Source organism: Molossus molossus, unplaced genomic scaffold, assembly GCF_014108415.1.
Source record: "Molossus molossus isolate mMolMol1 unplaced genomic scaffold, mMolMol1.p scaffold_m16_p_3, whole genome shotgun sequence".
Classification (NCBI taxonomy): domain Eukaryota; kingdom Metazoa; phylum Chordata; class Mammalia; order Chiroptera; family Molossidae; genus Molossus; species Molossus molossus.
In genome coordinates this window covers 99,094,403-99,116,271 of record NW_023425366.1, presented here as the reverse complement: position 1 = coordinate 99,116,271, position 21,869 = coordinate 99,094,403, and the positions used below count along the sequence as shown (strand labels likewise).

Sequence of the window (21,869 nt, the reverse complement as noted above, 5' to 3'; positions counted from 1 at the left end):
ATGTAGAAGGTGGGACGGACCTTTGTTTTTGCTGACCAATTCTAGGTCAGGATACCAGCTGAGGCTGGAGCTTGCACTGTTTGTGTTACTCCAAATGACGCTGCAGATGGCTCCTTTCATGTTTACCTCCAAATCTGAGTGTTTTTTTTTTAAAAAGGTAGAATCATATATCTCGAAGTGACCATTTTTTTTCCATTAAGCCCTTTGTTTTAAAGATGGGAAACAGGTCCAAGGTCACAGAGGTTCAGGACTGGAATCCAGGACTGGAGTCTGTAAGGTCCTTTAGTTTCCAGAGGCCCATCCCAGGGAATTGTGTGTAGAGGGAGTGGAGGGACCCGGCTCAGGAAGGCCCCTGTGTTACAGCCCACACTGTGGATGGCGAGGCTGGTGAGCATGACCGAGCTGGAGGACCGCCTTCAGTGCCCCATCTGCCTTGAGGTCTTCAAGGAGCCCCTAATGCTGCAATGTGGCCACTCCTATTGCAAAGAATGCCTGGTGTCGCTGTCCTGCCACCTGGACTCCGAGCTGCGTTGCCCTGTGTGCCGGCAGGAGGTGGATGGCAGCAGCTCCTCACCCAACCTCTCCCTGGCGCGGGTGATCGAAGCCCTGCGGCTCCCCCGGGACCCAGAGCCTAAGATCTGCGCGCACCACGGGAACCCGCTCAGCCTCTTCTGCGAGAAGGACCAGGAGCTCATCTGCGGCCTCTGCGGCCTGCTGGGCTCCCACCGGCACCACCGGGTCACGCCGGTCTCCACTGTCTACGGTCGCATGAAGGTGGGCAGCGAGGCTGCTGGGGGGCGTGAGGCACGCCCACCCTGGGGGCCCATGGAACCCAGCCCCCTGCGCTCTCTAGCGCCATCGCCCGGCACAGAAGGGTCCTAGGACTCGAGTTCTCTCCATCTCTGTCCTGGAGCAGAACTCCGTGCATTCATTCACCCTCCGGCGCGTTCTGAGCAGGTGCTGGGGCTTCTGAGCAGGTGCTGGGGCTTAGGCGAGATGGAGAGCGCCCTGCGTCACGTGCTAGCCCTTCCCCTGTTTGTTTATCTTCGTAGCTCTTGTTCGTTTCTTGAACGTTCCTGGGACTGCACTCTCAGTCGTATGAAGAGAGAGACTTTGTTTTGTTCCCTGGGGTATTTTTGTGCCTGGAGCCGGACCTGGTGTAGTAAATGTTCAAAATGTATTTGTGGAATCAATAGATTCCTGCCCTCCTGGACCTTTGCTTCAGGTCTAACAGATCATCATTTAAGATGATAATGATAATAATAATAACAGCAATGATACCATCTTAGGTTAATATGTTGATCTAAGATTTGTGAAGGGTAGAGTGTTATCGTATTTTGCAAATGAGGAAACTGAGGCTCAGAGAAGGCAGAGGTCTTACCCAAGGTCACACAGCTTGTCAGTGGCAGAGCTAGTACTCAAACCAGGGCCAGTTTTTCTCCCACTGCCAACACATCAAGAAAGGGCAGGAAGGACACTTGGAAGGGAATTATTATAGTGTACATGGCCTGGTATTTGAGGGGAAGGGAGCATAAAAGGGGGAATGACACCCTGGTCGGTTTGGCTCAGCCCTTAGAGTGTGGGCCTGTAGACCAAAGGGTCATGGGTTCGATTCCTGGTCAAGGCCAGTACCTGGGTTGTGGGTTAGATCCTTGGCCCTGGTCAGGAACATGCTGGAGACAGTCAGTTGATGTGTCTCTCTCACAATGATGTTTCTCTCTCTCTCTCTCTCTTTCTCTCTCTCTCTCTCTCTCTCTCTCTCTCCCCTTCCTTCCACTCTATCTAAAAATCAATGGAAAGATATGGGATATTCTCTGGTAAGGATTAACAACAACAACAATCCCCAAAAAGCAAACAAGAAAAGTGAGGAATGACAAAATACAAGTGAGGGGATCAGGAAAAGGAAGAACATGGAGATTTGCAGGCAGAGGGTCTGTTCCAGGGGTTTTCTGGCTGAGTGCTCTGGGCAGCATTTCTTTGCTCCTTCAACCCTGGGAGAAACAGGAAACATGCACAGGGCCAGCCAGGGCATCCACCAGCTCCTCCTACCCACAGACATTTCCTGGGCATCTAATCTGTGCTAGGCAATGTGCTAGTGCCCATGGTACAGTAATGGGCAAGAGGTTTAACCTGCTCTGAGGGAGCTCACAGTCTGGGGGTCTGGCATGTTGGGTGCTGCTGTCAAAGTTAAATATAGTTGCCAAGTGAGAGAATTCTGCATGGTCTCAGGTGGTGAGGGAAGGCTCCTGGAGGACGTAGGCTACTAAGAAGCCAAGACTTGAACCAATGGAGGACTAGATAGGAAAAGAAGGGGACAAAAGCATTCCAAGTGTAAAGACTGAATGTGCAAAAGACCGAGGGGCAAACAGCATGGCACACATTTGAGGATGTGTAAGTCATTCCATTAACCTCAAGGGAGTGAGGTGGCAGCCAGATGGGGCAGGTGCGGTAAGCAGGGGCCGGGCCATGGAAAGACCTGTGTGATACGTGTTGAGATTTGTAGTTTTATTCAGAGAACCATGGTGGTGCGGGGGTGGGCACTGGAGGTTTATAAGCAGAGTTGTGATGGAGTTCCATCCCTCTACAAGGGGTAGATTGGAGAGTGAGGCCAGGGATAAGAGATTGGGAATAAGAGTCTGCAGAGTGATAAAGGAAGATGCTGATGATCTCCAAGGAGCACCCGGGTTTAAGGTTTGGGGGAGAGAATCCTGAAAAGGGGACAGAAAGAATCAACAGAGGGAACAGGAACGCTGGCTCCATATGGCCTCCTGGAAATCAGAGGAACAGAGCATTTTAACCAGAACAAGATCACTTGTGTGAAATATCTGCTGAGGATTCAAAGGAGTCTGTTAGCGATAAGAATTGATTACCTTGGCAAGCGTTGTTTTAGGGGATTGTGGAAGGAGGACTCCCAATTGCAATACAATGAATTAAGCCCACATTTTTGTTTATTTTCCCCTCACCCAAGAATATGCTTTTTATTGGGAGGGGGGAGAGAGAGAGAGAGAGACATCAATTGGTTGCCTCCCATATGTACCCTGGCTGAAAATCGAACCCGCAACCTGGGTATGTGCCCTGACTAGAAATTAAACCCACCACCTTTCGGTGTATGGAACAATACTCCAACAAACGGAGCCACACCAGCCAGGGTGAGCCCACGTTTTATTAGCAGACAGGGCATCCACCAGGAGAGAAGGAAACATCTGGGAACTTGCTCATCATTTCTAGCAAAAAGCTGGGGCCCAGCTTGAGTCCTGGTTTTGGATGTGGGTTTTTGTGATCCCAAGACTTTCCTGTGTGATGTGACTAAATTATGTTTCGTTTATATATATATCCCTGTCATGCATTCCTGTTTTCTCCTACTGATTGAGATAGTGAGATACTTTATTTTCACGGTCAGGTTTCCTCTCACTGTCCTGTTACTGAGAAAGGACTAGTCCCATCCCTCTCTGACTCACGAGGGTTACTACTGGAATGCCCTTTCTCGGGATGCTGGGAGGTTTGAGAGCTCCATATCCAGAGCAAGAACTCTGTCCATTTATTCTTTATTCAGCTCCCTTTCTGAAAGGCTCTTGCAGGTGACTTCCCTTGGGAACTTTTGAAGCCAGAGTTTGTACACTCCATGGGCTTAAACCCGCAGGGCCCCAGTGAAGTAGTGCAGCCAGATGGTGGTCCTGCTTGGACCCCCAAGGATAGGTCATATTTGGGGCCAGAGCAGCCCAGAGAAATGTTTATTTTGTCCTTGAGAGCCCCTACATCTGGGCTGGGACCAAACCTGCCAGGGATGGATTTAGGTCTGTATAGGGTATGGGGACTCACCAGGTATAACCTGGGCCACCACAAGCACCTGGCCTCACTTGGGGACAGCCCTTTTGTAATGCCTCTTGATCAAATGCCCACTAATTCTGGGCCTCCTGGTGACTGGAGAGTTTACTTGCTGGCACCCTACGGGCAGTGTTCCATGCAGGGGGTATTGGCTTCAGACTGGCAGTCACCTCTCTTGGATGTTGTGTGGTGACTTCCAGGTGGTTGTAACAACATTCAGCATCTCTCTGCATGTTTTGGAGTGGGGTGACTTGGAGTTCCTCGTCTTCCTTGGCAGTTCCGAGTATCAGTGTGGAATGTTCTTGAATAATCTTAACTATTTTGAGGCCAAGGGCACCTGGGAGTTCTGGTGCCTGTGCTGGGTCCACTGGGAGTATCAGTGGTCATTGGGATGCTTCCTAGAAGCAGGAGGCCCAGGGCTGGCCCCCAGAGCTAAGAGGGTAAAGCGTCAGCCACTCACAGGGCCATGGCATGTTGCCTCTAGGAGGAACTTGCAGCCCTCATCTCTGACCTGAAGCAGGAACAGAAGAAGGTGGATGAGCATATCGCCAAGCTGGTGAACAACAGGACCCGGATTGTCGTGAGTGCCCCTTTCCTCTGCCCCTACGCCGGAACCAGCCACCTTCCCTTCCCCACAGAGCCCGGTTCCGATTTGTCCTTTACGGGAACCCATGCCTTCCACAGGAAGCCAGAATTCAAAGCATTCCAGGGCAGGGTGGGGAAGGTGCAAATCTTCTCAGGGGAATTCAACCCAGTTGTCAGGACTGTCTCTAAGTTGGCTTGTGTTCCCTGTGTCCTTGGGACGGAGATAAGCCAGAATCTAAGTCCCAGAGGTAAACAGCTCGAAGTGTGGGCATGACTCGCCTGCCCCTTGCCTCCTGTGTCTGCTCGACCTTGACGGTCAGTGTTGTGCCTGCTCAGTACCTTGCAGCACAGACATAGAGAGGCTTGAAGTTCCCCTTAGCTGTGTGCTTTTCCTCAGTGAGAGGCACACTGGGGCCGAGAGGGTGTGGAGCTCAGGCCCTGCAGGCGGTTGTGAGTGGCAGCAGTGTCCCCAGAGTACCCCTCATCCTTGAGAGAGGGGCAGCATCGCCCTGCTCAGTGGAGCCAGGACTCAGGTCACACAGGAATCCCAGCTATCTCACTCCAAAGCTGCTCTCCTGGGGCCTACTGGGACTTTTTCCGTGTGGAACCCAGTGATGAAGCAAAATCTTACTTGCACACAATAGTTAAGATGGGTGAAAGCGGAACTGCTGCTTTGAAATGGGAACTGGGGGCCCAGCCTCTACTTTGCCACTCTTGCCCACTCCCATGGTCCCCCTTGGGACCGCCAGGCACAGTGTGAACACCAGGGCAGGACTCAGCCCGGTCAGGAAGGCCCAGCTGCCAGGCTCTGGAGACAGGGAGGTCAGTCATCACCACCTGGATGAGGCTCCTGCCGTGACAGGCCCTCCCTGTCTTAGAACGAGTCCGATGTCTTCAGCTGGGTGATCCGCCGTGAGTTCCAGGAGCTGCACCACCTGGTGGACGAGGAGAAGGCCCGCTGCCTGGAAGGGGTGGAAGGGCACACCCGCGGCCTCGTGGCCTCCCTGGACATGCAGCTGGAGCAGACTCAGGGCACACGGGAGCGGCTGGTCCAAGCTGAGAGTGTGCTGGAGCAGTTTGGTAACGAGAATCACCATGAGTTCATCCTCGTGAGTGGACAAGGGAGTGTCCCCCATTCTGAGGCCCCCAGGGCCTCAACAGTCTCCTTTTTCTAATGGATTTTTCACAGCCTCTGCCTTGCCCTAACCTACCTCTCTCTTGTCTTCCAGAAGTACCACTCCTTGGCCTCCAGGTAATAGCCTGGGAAGAAGCTCTCAGCATGGGTCTGGTGGCTGTGGGCACAGGCATCTCTTCTCTACTAGTTCCTCCCTTCAGTTTCACCAGTGCCTCAGGAGAAACTGCCCACCTCTGGCTCTGTACTGGGGCCAGGGAAAACAGAGGTGAAGTCAGGTTCCTGCCGTCAGGGGTTTTGCAGACTGGTGGGAGGCAGACAGAGAACTGTGATTACATCACTGTGGGTACCTAGAACAATAGAAGCTACAGAAATAACACAGAGGAGGTGGTGACTGTGGGGGGAGATTGGCAAAGACAGTGTATAGGTGGGTAGCTGAGAAGGGCGAGGACAGGAGTTTGCCAGGCAAGCAGAGTAACATGAAAGAACAAAGTGGTAAGTGGACTTGGGAGTATTATGAGAAGTTCAGTATTGCTGGGCTGTGAAGTATGACACAGGGTGACACAGGAAATGAGGTAGAAGTGGGTGATGGCCAGAATGAGGGGCCTGACACCTGCACTTTGGCTTGTGGGAAGGGATTGGATCCATGTTCCAGTCCCAACAAGTGAATAATTGTGCTGTTCTTGAGCCTTCCTGACCCCGTTTATGAGTCTCCTTGTTTTCTCAAATTTTCTTATTTTTCAACATTTATTTATTGATTGATTTTTAGAGAGAGAGGAAGCAGGGGAGAGAGAGAGAGAGAAAAAAACATTGATTTGTTGTTCCACTTATTTATGCATTCATTGGTTGATTCTTATGTGTGCCCTGACTGGGAATCAAACTCCCAATCTTGGTGTATCTGGATGACACTCGACCAGCTGAGCTATCTGGCCAGGGCCTCAGATTTTCTTTAGTTTCAGAGACAATTTGATTGGGAGCATTGTTTTAAATGAATGGACAAAGAATCTGGTTGGCTTTGTACCAGGGTCACCCAGTACAGAGAAGTGGTCCTGAAATGTTAGCTCGCATCAGAATCACCTGGAAGTCTCATTAACACACCAGCACTGGGCCCCAGCAATCAGTTTCTGATTCAGCAGGTCTGGGGTGGGACCCAAGAAAGTTTGCATTTCTAACAAGCTTCCAGGTGATGCTCCTGGTCCAGGACCTGCAATCTGAGGACCACTGATGTACACTACTTCCCCTTTCAGGAAGGAGGCAGGTCCTCTGAGAGAGGGTGGAGGGGAGGAAATGATGGGCATCTTGAGTGCACAGTCTGCTGAGCTGTGGATTGTCTGACGGGACTTGCCTGTGGGTGGGGGCATGGTACGCGGCTCCGCCACTGCTGCACACTGTTGCCTCCAGAGCAGAGCTCCAGCAGGCCCGGCCTTTGGAGAGCACATTCAGCCCCATCTCCTTCAAGCCAGGCCTCCACCAGGCTGACATCAAGCTGACAGTGTGGAAAAGGCTCTTCCGCAAGATTCTGCCAGGTGAGGTCTCAATCCATCCTCATTCCTGAGGGCTGCCGGTACAAGGTACAGAGAGCTGAAAGGAAGGCTTGCATAGGCTCGTGGGGAGAGCACAGGAACGGGCTTCCACCAAATAGCTTGGGTCAAGCTCAGCTCCATCTCCTACTACTCGAGGCAAATTGCATAATTTCTGAGCCTGTTTCCTCAACTGTAAAGAGGAGCTATTAACACCTACCTTGCTAGTCTGCATGCTTATAAATGTGTGTGTGTGTGTGTGTGTGTCTAGTTTAATGCTTAGTAAATGTAGATGTTACTCTGTCAAAAAATACTCCAAGACATCTAATTAACTCCTTCATTACTGGCACATAGGGAGCTCCATCAATAGATGGATGTCGTCCAACAAAGACAAAAGCAGGGTTTATATAATAGAAAAAGGGGGAGAGAAAAAAATCACAATCTCTGAACCGTGAATGTTGTTTGCACATTTTTGGTGTAAACTGATCAGCTGGCAGCTAGCAAAGAGGTCAGTTGGGAGTTTGTCAGTTGGGAGTTAGGCTGCTAGGGTATCAAAGAAAACAACTGCAGTTGTTATGGAGTCTCCAGAAAACCTGGAAAGTTCACTGTAGTGCACACATGACAGGCTGTCTTCCAGGTCCTTCCATCAGCACTTCGCCTTAGGCAGGCCTGCAACCATGTCCCTTACCGAACACCTTGGCTCACAGCTATTTGTTTTCAACCCTTCAGGCATCATCCATTCATTCAGCCAACATCCTAAGGGTGTCTACTCTGTGCCTGGTCCCTTCTAGGCCCCAAGGATACAGAGATGAGACAGATGCAGTTCCTCTTCTGAGGAGCTCAGGGCCTCCAATCAGCCTCTCTTGGGGCAGGGTCTGCTGCCTTCTGTGTGGCTGGAAAACATGTCTTCTCTGATCTTTCCTAGCCCCAGAGACTCTCAAGCTGGATCCTGCCACAGCCCACCCCCTCCTGGAGCTCTCCAAGGGCAACACGGTGGTGCAGTGTGGGCTCCTGGCCCAGCGACGTGCCAGCCAGCCCGAGCGCTTCGACTATAGTACTTGTGTCCTGGCCAGCCGGGGCTTCTCCTGTGGTCGCCACTACTGGGAGGTGGTGGTGGGCAGCAAGAGCGACTGGCGCTTAGGGGTCATCAAGGGCACAGTCAGTCGAAAGGGCAAGCTGAGCAAGTCCCCAGAGCATGGCATGTGGCTCATTGGTCTGAAAGAGGGCCGGGTGTATGAGGCCTTTGGCTGCCCAAGGGTGCCCCTGCCCGTGGCCGGACACCCCCACCGCATTGGTGTCTATTTGCATTATGAACAGGGAGAGCTCACCTTCTTTGATGCTGACCGTCCAGATGACCTGCGGCCGCTCTACACATTCCAGGCTGACTTCCAGGGCAAGCTCTACCCCATCCTGGACACATGCTGGCATGAAAGGGGCAGCAACTCACTACCCATGGTGCTGCCCCTGCCCAGTGGGCCCAGCCACCTCACCTCTCCACAGCCTACTAAGCTGTAGGGGTGCTCATGGCCTGCTCCCAGCCCCTTCCCACCTGGGCATGGGGACTCGAGGGGTTCTGCTGGGTCCAGCAAGCAGAGGTTACATCTTTACTGTTAGGGAAGGTCTTCATGCCTGTGTGACCCTAGAAACATTTAGTGATAAGAAGAAAAGGACCACAGCCCCTTTCCCATCAACCAAGGGTGTGTTGATTAACCTCTTGTCAGGTGTTAATCTGCTTCTTAACCAGTAGAATGGGCCTTGATGTCCATGGGCTTTTCTTGGTCCCTCCTACCTGGCTTGTTGCTTACGCTTCCAACTGAGGGTGGAAACATGCCCATACACAATTTTTCATTATCATTGTGCACTTCAAATAACTTTAAAGACAATAAATTTGACATTATTTCTCTCTCTTTTTTTATTTTAATTTTAATTAATTATTTTAAATCAAATATTTTTAAATGTTGATACATTTATAGGTATCACCTTTTTCCCTACCCTTTGCCCACCTCCACCTACCCCCACCCCCTCCTACCTATTTCTTTCTCTTTAAATGATTTTAAATCATTTAAATATTAATTGCTGTACAGAACTGCTTTATTCTCTGGTCTCCAACTTCTGGTGGCACCAGAGCTGACTTCCACCACTGCCCATTGGCCTGTGGTTAGAGTCACACCAATCACTCACTCCATCACTGCTCTGTCCTTAAAGACCTCTCTTGACTTCCCTCTCCGTGAGATGAGATGGAAATGACACTACTTTATAGCAGAAGCAAGTAGGGACCAGACAGGGGTGCCGCCTGTCCCTGAAAGCTGCCATGCATGTGGAGAGTGGCCAGAGCCCATGTCTGTTCATGGTGAGCCTGCGCCTGGCCACAGCTGATGGTGTCCGCCACAGACTAAGGCTAGGTCAGCTGAATTCTCTCCCAAGAATCTGAAAATTGGAAGACAGAGAATGGTTGGGGCCCAGTCACCTGAGACCTGGTGCTGTAGAGAGCTTCCCAGCCTTGTGCAACTGAGAGGTCTGTGAAGCCACCTGAGAGCCTTCCATGGGGAAGAGCTCCATGTAAGGTATCTGGCCGAGGAAGAAAGAAACGGAGCTGCAAAAGCAGGCAAGAAAATTTTATCGAAGGGTTCCGGGGCGAGGTTCACTGGTCCACGTGGCGGAGGCCAGGGAAGTCGTGCTGCTGTTTTCGCCCAGGGAAGATTTATAGGGATGTTAGGGACCTGGGTGGGGTGATTAGGGGTGGCGTCAGGTGACTGGCTAGCTGCTGGGGAGATTTGGGTGTGGCGTATGTTGATTGGCTGGAAAGGGTGGTGGGATGTGACCAGGAATGTCGCCTCAGCCGCATCTGGGTAAGGCGGAGCATCCCGAGTTAGTTTGGATTTCTACTCTGGCCATCCATTTCCCCGGTCATGTGACTCCCCGGTCATGTGACTCCCCGGAGGGGGGGGCCCCCCCCGACCTTACTGCCTGAATGACCCTCCAGGAACAGGAGAGGATGGGAAGCTTGTAAGGTGCTACCTCCAGGCTATGTCCACCCACCTCCTTACCCCATGGGAGACTGTCAAGAGACATCACCTCCTAGGTTCTGATAAAGAACAAGGCTTTCTGCTCCACTTCCTTCCAAGTAGAGCTGCAGACTATAAAACAGCTTAGCTGTGTCTAGAACTGGCTTCTCTGCAACAGCATATCCCACAACTCATGTTGCAGTCATCAGCCCTTTGATGTCCACATCATCCCTTTTGTGTGTGCAAACAGGACCATGTGGAGCTACCACCTTTGGCTAATCTTCCTTCTGCTGTCTATGTAAGTAATAAACTGTCTGAATCAAATGGAGCTTGTATCTTTGCTGGCTGAATCTGCCAGGCCTTGGCCTTGGTTGCTGTGTGCTTGACAGCTTTCAGACCTGGTTTTTGGTTATGCAGCAATTCCTTCAAACCCAGGACTGGGCTGACAAGTGTCACCCTTCTATATCCACTCTCCACCCTTCTTCATCCTGCTCTGTGTCCTGGGAGGCTGGCCCTGATGGAAGGCAAAATTCTTTGGCTTCCTGTTGGGCTCAGCTGATGGGAGGGACTGGCAGGAGATCCAAGGGCAGGAGAGGGGGTTTGAGATATTTATTTTCCTGGTTTCTTGCCTGCTGGGCTATGGATTGGCAGCTTCCCTCTACTTAAGACTCCTGGCAGGTGGCCCCCTCCTGTTACTCTTCCCTTGTTCCTCAGGCCTGGTGGTGAACAGTGCTGCTGCTAGCCCTGAGTACTGCACCTTCCCCTGGAAGTTCCTTAACTCTGACCAGCCCCTCTATAAAATGTCAACTACTCTTTTGTATGCACCTTTCTGCCTCCAGCCAGACGCTGACAGACACAATCCGCACCCATTTCATAAATTATGTTTGGCTAGCCAGGGTTAGTGTTTGCAACCAAAAGATCTTTTATTCTTTTGAAAATTAAAAAATGTTTTTAAAAATCAAGAACATCCTCTTATATAACCACAATGCAAATGTGTCAAAATCAGGAAGAAACATTTATAAAACTGTTATCTAACCCACAGACATTATTCAGATTTCACTCGTCTTACTTTTCCTCTGCAGTAAGAATACTGCAGGTCCAGGATCCAATCCAGGATCACCTGTTACATTTCAGTTGTCATGCCTCTTCAGCCTTCTGTCACCTGGATCAGTCTTAGTCATTCTTTGTCCTCTCAACTTAGACATTTTGAAGAGATGGGACCGTTATTTTGTAGAATGTCCCTTGATTGGTGTTTATCCTTCATTAGATTCAGGCAGGACGACCCCAGAAGTGATTCTGTGTTCTTCTCATTGATCCTATCAGGAGGCGGGAGATTGTGACTTGTTCCCATATTGGTGATGTTAACTTTGATCACCACGTCCTGGGCATGTCCTCCAAGGTTCTCTGCTGTGAAGTTACTGTTTTCTCCTTTGTTTTATTTTTTTAATGTTTTTTTTAATTGAATTTAGAGAGAGAGGAAGGGAGAGGGAGAGAGAGAGAGAGAGAACATTGATTGGCTGCCTCCTACACGCTCCCCACTGGGGATCAAGCCTGCACCCCGGGCATGTTCTCTGACCAGGAATTGAACAAGTGACTTCTTGGTGCATAGGACAACACTCAACCAGCTGAGCCACACCAGCCAGGGCTCCCCTTTGTTTTAAATAACCTGTGGGGAGATTATATGAAGTTATGTGAACATCCTGTTCCTTATAGTAATTGATGGCTCTTGCTTGAATCATATTACTATAACAATTGCCAGACAGTGATTTTTAAACTCAATCATTCCTTTTGCATTTATTAGACTTAAAATATTATTGTAAGGGCCTTTCCTTCTCCTTTATTTATTTACTTATGTCAATATGGGTCCATGGATTCTAGTTTTATTCAGTGGGTTATAATCCATTACTATCATTATTTTGATGCTCAGATTGCCCTAGATTTGACTGGTGGGAGCTCCTTCAAGCTGGCTTCCGTGCCCGTCATTCTTGGGGCGCACTCTTACTTCTGGCACAAGATGGTCCAGGCTCACTCTCCCAGCCCCAGCCTTGCACTCGGCCATTTTGCTAAGGACCCCTGATTCTTTTTAGTGAGGATTGATATTAGAACCCAAGATCTGTAAGCTAGGTGTGCTCATTGCCACTGAGGTGTCATTGCTCATGTCCTTCCAGTGGACAGAATGGGGAAAATAGCCATTTCATATCATTCTTGCCTTTCACCATTTTATATTTGTGGCTCCTTTCTCTCACCATGAGAAGCCTGGCTCCCAACAACATCCATATGTTTATTCCTTTGCTCAGTTCTACAGTACACATAAACTTGTTTCTGAATTACTACATCCACACCACTATTAACAATAAACCTATTAAGTCAGATTTAAGTTTTCTTTGCAGTTCTTTGGTGTTTTATCTTCAGACTGAGGAGTGAAAGTACTGTAGCTAAAAGTTATTGGGATTCTTTCTTTTCCATTTTTCTTTAACATGGTTGTTACCCATCTGGTATAGTGTTAAATTTAGGTGTTTCTGGTTTTTTTCCAGTTTCGAAGTAAAAAAAAATCCTTAATTTGACTTTTGGCATTTTAATTATGATGTGTCTTGGTGTGGGCCTCTTTGAGCTCATCTTGTTTGGGACTCTCTATGCATCCTGAACCCAGATGTGTGTTTCCTTCGCCAGATTGGGGAAGTTTCCAGCCATTACTTCTTCTTTTTTTATTATTGATTTTTAGAAAGAGAGGAAGAGAGAGGGAGAGAAAGAAACATCGATGAGAGAGAAAACTGATTGGCTGCCTCCTGCATTTCCCCCCCCCCCCCGGCCCCTGCCGGGATCAGGCCCACAACCTGGGCATGTGCCCTGACCGGGAATTGAACCAGCGACCTCTTGGTGCATGGGTTGATGCTCAACCACTGAGCCACGCTGGCTGGGCCAGCCATTACTTTTTTTAAAAAATTAATTATTTTTCAGAGGGCAGCAAGCCAATTTTGGGGTATCAAGTGGAGGCAGTTTAATCCTCATTTACTTCAGGGTATGTTTCTGCCAGGTTTCAGTGAACTCTTCCAACAATGTCATTCAGATGGGCTTGAGGTGCTGGCAGGCAGCAGGACAGGGCCCTCTAATCCATACCTTGTTCGCACCTGGTGTTGCATGTTCCGTCTCATGATCCCTGGTTTGGCTCTATTCTCAGGCACATTGTCTCAGTTCCTGGCATACACCCTAACCACCATACAGGACCATCTGTGGGCTGAGAAACAGTGCCAGGTGTTAGAGAAGTGAAGTCAGACCGGACCTTGGTTCAGCAACCTTGGTACTTATGTTTTGGCTAAGAAAGAATTCAGAGCCAAGACTCAGACTGTAAGAGAGAGTTTATTTAGAAACTCACAGAGGTAGAAGAAGTGAGCCGTAGAAAAAAATGGGCTCAGGAAACAAGTTACAGAGGCAAAAGAAGGGCCCTTGGTGCTTAGGAGAGAGAGAGGCAAGGAAAACACACCTGGGGGAAGGGGGAAGGTGCAGGGATGTGTTTGTGTGTGTGTATGAGAGAGAGAGAATTTTTGCCATTACTTCTTTAAATAGGTTTTCTATCTCTTTTGCTCTCTTTTCTCCTTCTGGGACCCCTATGATTTGAACATTTTTTATCTTGATGTTGTTCCAGAGGACCCTTAAACAATCCTCAAATTTTTTTTTTCTTTTTGCTGTTCCAACTGGGAGTTCTCTGCTACCTTGTCTTCTAAATCACTGATTGGATCCTCTGCTTCATCTAATCTGCTATTGATTCCATATAATATATTCTTCATTTTAGTTATTGTATTCTTCATTTCTGGTTGATTCTTTTCTGTTTCCTATCTCTTTGTTGAAGTTCTCACTGAGATCATTGAGCGTCCTTATAATCAATGTTTTAAACTCTTTATCTGACAGATTGTTTGTCTCTGTTTCATTTAGTTCTTTTTCTGGGGTTTTGTCCTGGTCTTTCATTTGGAACAAATTTTTCTGTCTGCTCATTTTGGCTCTCTCTGTTTGCTGCTATGAATTAGGCAAAACAGCAACCTCTCCCGGTCTTGAAGGAGTGGCCTTGTGTAGGAGCTTCCCCTTTGCAGATTGTGTGTGCCAGGTGTCTTTGGCAGGCCAGCTGGAGTGTGCATGGGCCACAGGGAGTCCCTAGGGGGTTGGGGGTATGAGAGCCAAAGCTTACCAGGGCCTGGAGCTGTAGCTGGAGTGGGCTCAGGCCTTGGGTAGTCCCAGGAGCCAAAGCTGTAACAGGTGTGAGCTGTAGGGATTCCCAGAGGCAAGCTGCTGGGGCTATAGCTTCAAGCCACACCTCAGTGGGAACTGTAGCTAGGGCAGTGCAAGCTGAGGGCCAGGGGCAAGTCACTTGGCTGGAAGCTACAGCTGGAACAGGCAGCAGGGAGGCCTGTTTCTGTGTGGTCTCTCTCTCTCTCTTGTTTGTTGTGCAGACACTGTTGTCAGTTCTCAGTTCTTCTTCAGAGGGAATTGCTCTGTCTCTAAGTGTAAATTTGATGTGTTCCTGGGAGGAGGTGAGTTCAGGGTCTTCCTATGGCACCATCTTGAACCAGAAACCTGCAACCAAAAGATCTTAACTGATACACATCCAATATGGAGAAGGCAGAGGAAAAAGCAGTTAATTCTTCATGTGGAGTTAGGATATAAGCATAAATAAGTGTAATGCAAGCAGAGGAGAAGCGCCTTTGGAGTTTAGGTCCGCAGAGGGATGCTCGAACTGGAGCTGGAGCTGGAGGTGGGGGCTGGACCAGGAAGAGCCATCAATGCTACATTAGTGTATATTAACTTTGTTCTGTAGTAGTGACAGTGTTGGGATGGGTGAATCTGCCCAGGGGTGGGGGAGATATCAGAATTATGGAAAAGAGGCCAGAAGATGGAATACCAGAACCAAAGGAGCAGCTTAGAGAAGACTGTGAAGGAAACAGAAATGGTCAGAGAAATGAGAGGGTATGCCAACAGGAGAGGTCCTGGAAGGCAAAGCTTTATAATAAAGACAGTGTACACAGCAGTGCCGTGAAACCACAGACTCAGCAGGAAAGGCCAGAGGAATATCAGTAAATTCTTGGTGGCCTTGAAGAGTCATCTCAGTGGAGCGGGATGAAGACATATTGCAGGGAGTTAAGTAAGAGCATGTGATGAATAAGTAAAGGTAATAATTGCTTATTCTTCTTTAAAAATTTTGGATGGTGCCCAGCCAGTGTGGCTTAGTGGTTGAGTGTTGACCCATGGACCAAAAGTCATGGGTTCAATTCCCAGTCAGGGCACATGCCCAAGTTGCAGGCTCGATCCCCAGTAGGGCATGTGCAGGAGGCAGCCAGTCGATGTTTCTCTCTCATTGATGTTTTTATCTTTCTCTTCTTCTCCCTTCCTCTCTCCCTAAAAGTCAATAAAATCATATTTAAAAAATTTTTTTGATGGTGAAGGGAAGAAGAGAGTGGGTCGTAAGTTTGAGAGAAGGTGGTATTAAAAGAAGGCATTTTTAGGACAGAGAAGATGCTGAAACAGCGCTGTAGGACAGTGCTATCCAATAGAAATATAAGAGGCATACATGCAAGTTTAAATTTTCTAATTGTCACAATTAAAAAATTAAACAGGTCACCTCATGTCCAGATCTTGGTTTCCAATATCATTCTCTAATAAAAGGAACAATGGATCCTTGGAGAAATGGGTGATCCTAGGAGTAGATCAAGAATACACAAGATGGCCCTGGCCTGTTTGGTTCAGCGGTTAGAGCGTCGGCCTGCGGTCCTGAGAGACCCGGGTTCGGTTCCCGCTAAGGGCGCGTACCTCGGTTGCAGTTTGTCCCCGGCCCTGGTCGGTTGTGCGGGTGGCAGCCACTCGATGTGTTCCTTTCACATCGATGTTTCTCTCTCTCTCTCTGTTCCTCTCTCTCCCTCCCACTCTACCTGAACAAAAAAAATGGAAAAGTGTCCTCGGGTGAGGATAAAAAAAAAAAAAAAAAAAAAGAATACACAAGATGACCTTCGGTCAAGATGGCGGCGTAGGTAAACGGTATCACGTCCTCCCACAACCACATCAAACTTACAACTAAACCACAGCCTTGGCCGGTTTGGTTCAGCGGTTAGAGCGTCGGCCTGCGGTCCTGAGAGACCCGGGTTCGGTTCCTGCTAAGGGCCCGTACCTCGGTTGCAGTTTGTCCCCGGCCCTGGTCGGTGGCAACCACTCGATATGTCTCTTTTACGTCGATGTTTCTCTCTCTCTCTGTTCCTCTCTCTCCCTCCCACTCTACCTGAACAAAAAATGGAAAAATGCCCTCGGGTGAGGATAAAAAAAAAAAAAAGTTACAACTAAACTATAGAACAACCATCATTCAAAACCGCCTGAAATCAAGCTGAATGGAACTCCTACAACTATGAAATCAAAGCAGCAGCCACATCCAGACTGGGAGGAGGGGCGGAGGGGCAGAGGGGCAGAGGCGCTATGGGCTGGTCCCACACCCACGTGGCGGATAAAAATCAGGAGGACACCTCGGCTGGGAAGGTCCTCCCTGAGGACTGAGGGGTCCCTGTCCCACACCAGGTGCCCCGCTCAGGGTTCCAGTGCCAGGAAGAGAAGTCCTCATAACTTCTGGCTGGAAAAACCAGCAGGAATTGAGGCTCAGGGAGGCTGACACAGCTGGAGCCCCAGGCCTTAAAGGGCCCAGGCACGGACTTATCAAACTCACTCCCTCTAAGCTCAGAGGGGAGGCAGCTCGAAGGGCACCAGAGACATTCATGGAAGAACTGAGCTGTTTGGCACCTGAGAGTGGCACCTGAGAGTGGGCTTTCTCCGGGACAAACATGCTGTCAAAGGCCTTTGTTCCTTTGGTGAGCCCTTCCCTGGGGCGGCAAACAGTCACCATATCTGAGACTCCAGCAACCTGACTCACACTGGTAGCCCCGCCCTGGTGACTCCCTGAGGCCACGCCCCGCCCCACCCAACTTTCAGGTACACCCAAGCTGTTGCCACTTGCTTAACCCTAGGATTGGCCTGTCTTGGATCCTGCTTCAGGTTTTCCTAAATTCTTTCGAATAAGCAGCATCTGGTCTCAGCTAGCCCCATACCACTCATTAAGTAATACACAGAAACAAACACAGGGAGGCAGCCAAAATGAGGAGACAAAGAAACAGGTCCCAAATGAAAGAACAGAACAAAACCCCAAGAAAAGAACTAAGCGAAATGGAGATAAGCAACCTAACAGATGCTGAGTTCAAAATACTGCTTATAAGGATGCTCAATGAACTTAGTGAGAACCTCAGTGAACTTAGTGAGGGCCTCAAGAGCATAAAAAAGGACCAGTCAGAAATGATGGCTGCACAGTCAGAAATGAAGAAGGCATTAACTGAAATAAAGAATAATTTACACAGAGTCAATAGTAGAGTATGTAAATCCAAGAAGCAAACCATCGATTTGGAATATAAGGAAGCAAAAAACATCCAATCAGAACAGCAAAAAGAAAAAAGAATCCAAAAAAATGAGGATAGTGTAAGGAGCCTCTGGGACAACTTCAAGCGTGCCAACATTCGCATCTTGGGGGTGCCAGAAGGAGAAGAGCGAGAACAAGAAGTCAAAAACCTGTTTGAAACAATAATGGCAGAAAACTTTCCTACCTTGGTGAAGGAAACAGACACACAAGTCCAGGAAGCACAAAGAGTCCCAAATAAGATAAACCCCAAGAGGCCCACACCAAGACACATCATCATCATCAAAATGCAAAAGGTTCAAGACAAAGAGAGAATCTTAAAAGCAGCAAGAGAAAGGCAGCTAGTTACCTACAAGGGAGTTCCCATAAGGCTGTCAGCTGATTTCTCAAAAGAAACTTTGCAGGCCAGAGGGAGTGGCAAGAAATATTCAGAGTAATGAAAAGCAAGAACCTACAACCAAGATTACTCTATCCTGCAAAGCTGTCATTTAGAATCGATGGCCATATAAAGAGTTTCCCAGACAAGAAAAAATTAAAGGAGTTCATCACCACCAAACCGTTATTATATGAAATGTTGAAGGGTCTTTTTGAAGAAAAAGATAAAATATATGAACAAACAAAATGGCAATGAATACATATCTATCAACAATGGAATCTACAAACAACATGAACAGGCAGAACAGAAACATTCTCATAGATACAGAGAACATTTTGTTGGTTGCCAGATGGGAGGGGACTTGGGGGAATGGGTGAAAAAGTTGAAGGGATTAAGAAGTACAAATTCATTGCTAGACTGACAAACCTCAAAGGGAAAGGGGTTGGGGGGGGTGGGAAGAAATAAACTGAAGAACTTATATGCATAACCAATGGACACAGACAATAGTGTGGGAAAAGGCGGGAGGGGGGCAGGAGTGGGGTGGAGGGGGGTCAATGGGGGAAAAATGAGGAACATCTGTAATACATTCTACATTCAACAATAAAGATTTTTTAAAAAAAAAGAATACACAAGATGTGTGGCCGCTGTGGCTCAGTGGTTGAGCGTCGACCCATGCACCAAGAGGTTGCCAGTTCGATTCCTGGTCAGGACACATGCCCACGGTGTGGGCCAAATTCCCAGTGGGGAGCATGCAGGAGGTGGCCAATCGATGTTCTCTCTCATGGATGTTTCTCTCTTTCTCTCCCTCTCACTTCCTCTCTCTGAAAAATCAACAAAGGAAAAAAATTAAAAAAAAAAAAAAAAAAGAATACACAAGATGGCCCGGCTGGTTTGGCTCAGTGGATTGAGCATTGTCCCATGTACCACGAGGTATCTGGTTTGATTCTCAGTCAGGGCACATGACTGGGTTGCTGGCTCCATCCTCAAGGGAGCATGTAGGAGGCAGATGATCTATGCTTAGTGATGTTTCTCTCTCTAAAAAAAATCTATTAAAAACAACATTTAAAATAAAAGAAATACATAAGATGAGCTTTGAGTATCTTGTAGTGCTAGAAGGCAAGGTAGTGCTCAAAAACAAACAAAAAACCTACAATAATAAGAGCCTGTCAAAGGGAAATGGGAGCAAACTGAAAGCACTCCAAATGGCCAAAAAAGGAACAATTTGAGCAACAAAATAAAGTAGTACTGGATTAGAACCCAAAGTATAAAATAAATATCCATGCCTTGGCCAGTTTGGCTCAGCAGTTAGAGCGTCGGCCCACGGAGTAGAGAGTCCTGGGTTTGGTTCCTGCTAAGGGCACGTACCTTGGTTGCAGTTTGTCCCCAGCCCCAGTTGGGGTTGTATGGATAGCAGCCACTCAATGTGTCTCTCTCATGTCGATGTTTCTCTCTTTCTCTTCCTCCCTCTCTCCTTCCTGCTCTATCTGAAGATAAATTCAAAGATGTCCTTGGGTGAGGATTAAATAAATAAATATCCATGAATCCATATTGATATACAAAATGATAGAATAATTAAATAAAGGGAATAGAAGAGACAAATCTGTGCAGAATTCGAAATAATTTATGTAGCTAGTTCATCCTAAAAATGGGGGGAGCATAACCCCACGACTCCATAAGTGTGGGTTGTGCATAGTGACTTTTTTCTAGGGAGAACAAAGGTAGAGTAGCTTTACAGTAGAAAAACTTGACAAACACTACCTCAGCTTGGTGATCGAGGTCAACATCTACAATGATGTCATGTTTATATTATGTGCTCTTGATATGAGGTGATAAGAATGGCACTTTACATGTGGTCTTTCTCCCCAAAACCCATAACCCTCATCCAATGAGAAAAACATCAGATAAATTCCAAAAGAGGGACAGTTTACAAAACACTGACCAAGACTCCTCCAAACCTTCAAGGTCACCAAAAACAAAGTCTGAGAAACTGTCACAGCCAGGTGGAGCCTAAGGAGACATGACAATTGAATGTAATGTGGTATCTTAGATGAGATTCTGGGACAGAAAATAAAAAGACATTGGGTAAAAACTTAGGAAATCTGGATAAATTATGGACTTGTATCAATATTGGTGGCACTGTTACCCACTCACCTGAAGGAGAGGGGATTGTTTTAGAATGGGTCAACTCCAGCACAGCTGGTTGCACAGCACCACATCAATTTGTGCTTCATTCATTCATTCCTTCACTCACTCAACATATATTTATTAGGTCCTTGTTGTGAGAAACACTGGTTTAGGAGGTAAAGATAGACAACAGGGTTGTCCTCATAGAGTAAGCTGGGGAGACAGAGAATAAATTACAATCACATATGTAATAGGTTTTATGAAGAAAATAAAAAAAACAGGTGATGTGATTCAATGTGAGGGGGTGAAGAGGTGTTTCACCAAAAGATCACTTATTAATAACCTAGAGCTACAGAAAGACTTGGTTAAACCTTTAAATAAGTCACCAATTTTAAGGTAGACTGGAGTCAACCGTCTTGCAAAATGCTTGACAATGTGCTGTTAGCTTTACAAACTATATTGACTGGAATGCTCTATCTGGTCCATGGAGGCCTGTCTACTTGAACGCTTGAGATACACATGGGTTTATTCAATCAACCCATTAAGTACCAGTAATTACATGGGTGCTGGGGACACAGAGACAAATACTACACAACCCCATGCTCTCCCAGGGGTCAGGCTGGGGAAACACTCCTATAAATGAATCATTGCAATGAATACATAAAAGGCTAAACATTGGAAACAAAGTTAGAGCCCTTCCTCACATCATGTGCCAAACTGAATTCTAAACAGATTAAAGATTTATGTATGAAAAAAATGAAGCCATAGTGATTTCTATATTGTAGGAGTATGTCATTCCAAACATGACAACAAAGGCAATTACCATTAAAGATTTTTAAAAAATGAAAACACCACACTGTCCAAAGCAACTATTAACCACATTAAAAAAGCAACAATGGGGGAAATGACAATATCTAAAGCAAGAGTATTGTGGATGAAAAGGGGCCACATACTAAACCTGATAACTTCAGGGGAGGCCTGCATGGCGGCCTTACACACTCAGAGACCTAAAATAACCACAAAGGATGGTCTGAAATTAAAACTTTTTAACTAAAAGTAGTGGGTAGTCATGTCCTAGGCCAGCATCTTCCCTGACAAAAGTCAATTTTTCACTTTAACTAAGCCTGTCTGTTGTCTTTTTGCATTTACCATATCTTTGGAATGTCAAAGTAATTTTTCTTTTTCCAGATCTCTCAAAGCACAGGCACTGCTCTGTGGAAACCACAAATCCCCTCACTGCTACTGAGTTCATTGTTGACTGTTAACTATCCTGTAACCACTTACTTAAAAGATGTGTCTCTCATTTTACTTCTCACCCAATCTCAGAGGGTTCCCTGTTTTGCACTCTCCTGTCTCCCTAATTTATCACTGATGGATTTCATACAACCCACTTATATCTCCTCTTTTGATTATAATGTATAAAATAAGGTACACAACTGCCATTCTCTGGAGCATTTTCTCAATACATTGTGACTTTGCTTCCCGGCAAATGTTGTCAGTTTGGCTCAAATAAAGTCACAAAAATTCTCTATGGATTAGAATGGTTTTTACGTTCACAGTATATAATGTTACTATCTAAAGGGCACTACGAGAACGATAGCATAAGAGTGAGCAAAAGACACCAACATGTTGTAACAGAAGAAATACAAATAACCGATAAACATAAAACATTCAACCTCAATAACATATTAAATTAATAAAACAGCAGTAAAATCCCATTGTTAGCCTATCAGATCGGCAAAAAATGAAAGAAAAACGTGCAGCCCTAACAAGAAGTAGAGAAATGCCTTCCCAGCCTCGCCTCCCCACTCTAACCTAAGTGCAAACTGACAACCGCCTGGGGAGATTCCCAGGGGCGTTGGTGCTTCCG

At 47.3% G+C, this 21,869-nt stretch overlaps 1 protein-coding gene across 2 annotated transcripts; it reads left to right on the top strand.

Moving 5' to 3' along the window:
- Positions 1-370: 370 nt before the first annotated feature.
- On the top strand, positions 371-8,776 carry TRIM50 (tripartite motif containing 50). Of its 2 annotated transcripts, none has more exons than XM_036279862.1 (6): positions 371-774; positions 4,310-4,405; positions 5,289-5,519; positions 5,643-5,662; positions 6,944-7,068; positions 7,988-8,776. In XM_036279862.1, the coding sequence occupies exons 1-6, from the start codon at positions 376-378 to the stop codon at positions 8,575-8,577; spliced, it is 1,461 nt and encodes a 486-aa protein (XP_036135755.1). In that variant the 5' UTR covers positions 371-375; the 3' UTR covers positions 8,578-8,776. The 2 variants fall into 2 exon arrangements, with proteins under 2 accessions (XP_036135755.1, XP_036135753.1); XM_036279860.1 differs by having other exon boundaries at positions 5,640-5,662.
- The last annotated feature ends 13,093 nt before the right edge of the window (positions 8,777-21,869 follow it).

What these genes read in the sequence shown, in the direction of transcription:
- TRIM50 (XM_036279860.1), top strand. Translation starts at nt 376, where the DNA reads ATGGCGAGGCTGGTGAGCATGACCGAGCTGGAGGACCGCCTTCAGTGC. An exon ending in CTGTCTACGGTCGCATGAAG is followed by an intron (nt 775 to 4,309) that starts GTGGGCAGCGAG and finishes TGTTGCCTCTAG; the next exon opens with GAGGAACTTGCAGCCCTCAT. An exon ending in TACCACTCCTTGGCCTCCAG is followed by an intron (nt 5,663 to 6,943) that starts GTAATAGCCTGG and finishes TGTTGCCTCCAG; the next exon opens with AGCAGAGCTCCAGCAGGCCC.